The following is a 5,479-nucleotide window of genomic DNA, read 5'->3' as shown; positions in this document are numbered from 1 at the left end:
CAAGCTTGATGAAAGACAACAAGTTGAGAGCCAGAAGATAGTACAACTGGAGAATGAAAAGGCAGAACAGGTGGAAACCATAGTCAAGCTACAAACAGAAGTCATGCTCTTAAACTCAAAACTAGAAGAGACAACCAAGTATGTAAGGATTCTAAACAATGGATCTGATTCCTTAGATAAGATTCTCCAAACTGGACTAATCACAGGAGCCAAATCTGGAATAGGGTACCATAAATCTAAGGCTGAAAGTAGTTACACTGGTTGTGAGCCTCAAGCCAAACCTAAATGCAACAATAGTAAGAGCAACCCTAAGATGTCACAGCATATGTCACATCATCAGAAGAGAAAACAGCAGAAGAGAAGACACCAAAGATGGAGATGTCATTATTGTGGGAAATTTGGACACTCAAGGCTCTTTTGCTATAAGCTGTATGGTTACCCTGCCCCTGTTCATCATCAGGATCACTATCAATTCTGACCCAAACAGAACAGGCCTATCAACAAGAAGCAATGGGTTCCTAAGACTAATGTCACAAGTCTAATATCCCATCAAGAAGAGTGGTATTTTGATAGTGGATGCTCTAGACACATGACTGGAAATTCAGACTTGATAACAGATCTTCACCCTCATGACTTAAACTATGTAACCTTTGGTGATGGAGCAAAAGGTGAAATAAAGAGGATAGGCAAGCTTGAGTGTCCTGGAGCTCCTAAACTTGACAATATTCTACTGGTCAAGGGCCTAACTTCAAATCTGATAAGCATTAGTCAGCTAGGGGATCAAGGTCTGAATATCATCTTCATTAAAACTGAGTGTCTGATTGTTAACAAAAATAGTGAAGTGATTATGAAAGGAATCAGGACCAAAAACAACTGCTACATGTGGAGTCCTCAAATAGATGACCCCTCTAAGATGAGTGCAGTTGCGAGAAGAACCTACAAGGGAAAGGAAAAATGTCAGACAAGGATGTTACACCAAAACCTAAGACCTAACCTCAAAGAAGAGAAGGTCATGATGGCCCAAACACCTGAACATATGACTGGTGGTATGAAGTCTGAAGGTAGTGAGAGCTTTGCTGGAACTGAGACACAAGGAACTATGTCAGTTGAAAACAACAATGCTCAACCAGGATGGATGAAATTACTGATAATTATCTACAATGTCACACTCGATGCTATGACATTGTATTATGACAACCTGTATGGTACACCTATGTCCAAAGATCATATTCAGCACAGCTGGACCAAGTACATTAATTGCTTTCATCACTCATATAGAAAATATGTGGAAAACAAACTCATAGTTCTACAACATGAAATGCAACTAACCAACAGGACTGCAAAGGATTTGTATGATGACCAACTGAAAGATGAAAAGGGAAAATTAGGGGCTTGGCTTCTTGAGAAAATATGGCAATTAATGTGGAGTGGAAAAGGCAAGAAAAATAGTGTCTGCCCAATGAAAAGAAAAAGCAACATTAATAATGAATCATCTCCTAGTATTGGAAATATCATCTATTTCATTAGCATGCCCTGCCTGAATATAATTTTTTCTATCTTCATTATTCTACTCAGAGAACCTCTGCTAGGGCAAAGAAACTCTTCTCAGAAGTTCAACTACATGTCTCAACATCCATCAACATCCAGCTCAAAACCCTTTCATACAAGAACCTCCTCCATGGAATTCTTAGATGAAGATTTGATAGACGTGACTCCTCTGCGTATGATACCAGGTGACGTTCCAGGCTCCCCTTCCATGGTCGAAGCTAAGAAAGGTAGCACTCCTGAAAAATCTCCTGATAAAAGGGACATGCACTCTACTGATCGCATCATGAGAAACCTAGTTACTGAGATACTGAATGAAGAGCATGGAGTCAAGGACATTTTTACTCCTCTGTCCAGAAGGAACCCCTCTCCAGAAATGGAAACCCAAGCTGAGAAAGATGATGACTCATCTAAAACAGAGAAGGAAGTAGCTGCTGAGGGACTATGTTCTCTTAGAAAAAACTTACCTAGCATGTCCCCTAATACTGCTCAGGACATTGATGAAGAAAGGTCTGAGGAAGAAGATGACACGTTGGTCAATCTTGTGAAAACAAGTATAGCAAATAGACTGAGAAAAAGGAAGAGTATTGCTGAGATAAGAACAGATAGGAAAGAGAAAAGGGTTGCTGGTATAGGTCCCTCCAAAGCTTGGAGTAAAGTAGAGGTCAGGAAGAAGAAAGAGAGTGAGAGTTCTAAATCTGATGAGAATGTCGAAGACGATGTCCCAGACATCTCCTTTGAAAATAGAAAGGATGTAAAGAAGTCTTCAAACAGAATTGCTGCTGAGCACCTAGACAAATGGAGGTTTGTCACTCAAAGAAGGGTTGCAGTTGAAAGAGAATTGGGGAAAGAAACTGTTGAAGTGAAGGAAGTAATGGAGCTAATCAAGGCAGATGGTCTTATGAAAACTGTGACTGCTCTGCCTCAATGCTATAAGGGGCTAGTCAAAGAATTCATTGTAAACATTCCTGAGGAGAGTTATGAGCTCTTCAAAGTGGTTGTTAGGGGTAAGTGTGTAGAACTTTCACCAACCATCATCAACAGGTTCCTAGGGAGAGGAACTAATGGAGGGGTAGATCTAGAGACAACAGATAATGAGATCTGTAGGATGATCACAGCTGGCCAGGTTAAGGAATGGCCTAGTAGGAAACACCTATCAGCTGGCAAACTAACTATCAAGTATGCCATCTTACACAAGATCGATTCAGCAAATTGGGTACCTACTAATCAGATATCTACCATCTCCATTGCTCTTGGGAGGATCATTCATGCCATTGGAACTAAGATAAACTATGATTTTGGAAAGTTTGTGTTTGATCAAACCATCAGACATGCCTCCACCAATGCTGTAAAGTTGCCCATTGCATTCCCTTCCATCATCTGTGGCATCATCCTGAGTCAACAACCAGGAATCCTAAGTGCTAGTGATATTCCAAGAAGGAGGAAGACCCCTCTATCAATTCACTATAAGCTTTTTGAGGGTAGTCATGTCAATGATGTTGTCATGACATCTGCCAGAAGGGAACCTGCATCTCAAGGGAACCTAATTGACCAACTAAGAGAAACCTGCAGGGAATTGGAGAATGGTATAAATATGGCCAAAGCAAGAAAAGAAGCTCTGGAAGCTCTTATTTATAGCCTGGAAAACGAGGAGATAGACAAAGTTGGTAAGGACTCAGATGCAAAAGCATAGTCCTGTAACAACTCTGAAAGCTCTGATGGCTCTGAAGATCAAGAAGAAGGTGAAGATGATACTTCTTTCTCTGATTGATGGTTCCTCCTCTGGTTTGTTAAAGAATGAAGACTGTGGAAGCTGGTGCTGCTTGGAAGGCTTATGTCTTTACTGTTTTTGTATTTTGTGGCAGTCCTTTTGATGCATGTTATGTAATATATAGGGCTCTTAAAGAGTTCCTTGAATTTGTTCATTATCACAGCTTTTAGCTGTGTATAATGATGGTGTGTACTTCCTGAATATTCTGTTTTAACATGCATAATGTTATAACATCTGATCTAACTTTCTCTGCTAGGCTAATAAACATTTATTTTGTCTCATTGGTCATCTTTGGTCAATTTTGACTAAAAAGGGGGAGAAATGTGGAAGTTGTATGTGGCTGGACTGGAGGACAGCTATTATTGAAATAAGTGCACAGGTGCTACAACAGTATGTTGTTCTGTTTACAGATGTCAAACAGGATATCTGATAAGGTGCACAGGTGTTGATGTTGAAGCAGATGTCAAGATGACATTCTGGCTGGAACAGGTGCTGGATTACAAGTAGTTGTTTTTGATGAATGCACAGATTTAGAGGGAGAAGAAGTACCCTTGTGCATTGTGCATTTGTGTGTCTTACTAGTTGCATCCATAACTAGTAATTCTGTTGTTGTTGCACAGTTTTAGGGGGAGGAGAAGTACCCTTGTGCATGTGTGTATTACTAGTAGCCATAGCTAGTAATTGTTTTGCTTCTGCTGCTGATTAAACTACTATTAAGTTGTTTAACTGCTGATAATTTACCTTGTGAACAAAAAGGACAGATATATGTTTTAGCCAAAATTTGCCAAAGGGGGAGTTTGTTGATTCTAAGTGTTGGAAGCAATTTTGGTAAAACAAAGAGTGTTCACAAGATGTCATGAGTGATGTCTTAACATAAGATATCCTATGTACCTGCTGGAGTTAAAGAACATGTGCAAGCAGGATTGTTTCAGAATGCCACATACAATGACAAGGCGTCTGATATTGGTTGTACCTGCTGGAGCTTAAGTGGAAGACATGTTCATGCAGGCTTGTTTCAGATGACATACACAATGTCATGGTATCTGATATGGCTGTACCTGCTATAAAAAGAAATTGGATTATGCAGGATTTTTCCAGGATGTCAGACCCGATGTCATGACATCCTGTACACAGAACATTCAGTATGAATGTCTAGTGTTTTGTGATTGCACAATTAATGGCAATCATTGGATGATTGAAGATATGGCTAGCTGGCGCATTCAATCATGGATTACAACCAGATTTACTTATTTTCGAAGGAGATCTCTACAGCTGTGATAAAAAGATTTGATTGGAAAATAGATTTAGGGTTTTCAAGATGTCCAAGCCTAGCAAAATGCTTCTATAAAAAGGGAATTAGAAAACCTATTTGAATACACAACCAAGACTGAGCGAAATATAGAGAGAGACCTAGGGTTTGTGTGTGTATAGTCGTAAGACTTGTAGGTCATTCAAGTCATCCATTGATGATTGAATTGGACTGATTTATGGTTGTAATTTGTCACTCTAAAGTTGTTAAGCAAGACTGTGTGTCTACTTGATCAAAGCTGTGAAGCAAGATCAAGAGTGTGTCTTCTGTATTGAAACTGTGAAGTAAAATCAAGAGTGTGTAATTGAAAAGTATTTTCTTTTCACAAGGGATTGTTTTTTAAAATCATGGGTGTGTGATTGTAAGGGAAGTGAGTGGGTTCTCATATCTAAGAGTGCTTAGGTAGAAATTGCACGGGTAGAGATTAGGTGAGAAAGACTGTAACTTGTTGAAGTGTACGGAGAGTCTTTGAACTAATTCTATTTTAGTGAATTTCCTTCCTGGCTTGGTAACCCCCAGACGTAGGTGAGTTGCACCGAACTGGGTTAACAATTGCTTGTGTTATTTACTTTACCATTCTGTTTATTTTATCCATTGTGTGTTAGCAGATATCAGTGTCGTAACATTACCTTCGACATCTTATATCTGATACCAGAATTTCAATTGGTATCAGAGCAGGCATCCTGCTCTGGTTCTGGGTGAGATCTAGGGGCAATACTTTTTGGTACAATGGAGAGAGATGGAGGATCTGTTCATAGGCCACCACTTTTGGATGGTTCTAACTATGACTACTGGAAACCTCGAATGGTAGCGTTTCTGAAATCCCTAGATAACAAGGCTTGGAAAGCTGTGCT

At 39.6% G+C, this 5,479-nt stretch overlaps 1 protein-coding gene across 1 annotated transcript; it reads left to right on the top strand.

The window, feature by feature from the left end:
- Positions 1-2,017: 2,017 nt before the first annotated feature.
- On the top strand, positions 2,018-3,238 carry LOC127105637 (uncharacterized). The gene is made up of 3 exons (XM_051042837.1): positions 2,018-2,174; positions 2,274-2,724; positions 2,875-3,238. Exons 1-3 carry the CDS (start codon positions 2,018-2,020, stop codon positions 3,236-3,238), a joined length of 972 nt encoding a protein of 323 aa, XP_050898794.1.
- The last annotated feature ends 2,241 nt before the right edge of the window (positions 3,239-5,479 follow it).

This window comes from Lathyrus oleraceus, chromosome 1 (assembly GCF_024323335.1).
Source record: "Lathyrus oleraceus cultivar Zhongwan6 chromosome 1, CAAS_Psat_ZW6_1.0, whole genome shotgun sequence".
Lineage (NCBI taxonomy): Eukaryota > Viridiplantae > Streptophyta > Magnoliopsida > Fabales > Fabaceae > Lathyrus > Lathyrus oleraceus.
This window is presented reverse-complemented; position numbering and strand designations above follow the sequence as displayed.

Bases quoted from the DNA above. Each gene is read 5' to 3' on its own strand.
- LOC127105637 (XM_051042837.1), top strand. From the start codon at position 2,018: ATGTCCCCTAATACTGCTCAGGACATTGATGAAGAAAGGTCTGAGGAA. The intron at 2,175-2,273 runs GTATAGGTCCCT...ACGATGTCCCAG, and splicing joins GAAAGAGAAAAGGGTTGCTG to ACATCTCCTTTGAAAATAGA. The intron at 2,725-2,874 runs GTATGCCATCTT...TCAAACCATCAG, and splicing joins GCTGGCAAACTAACTATCAA to ACATGCCTCCACCAATGCTG.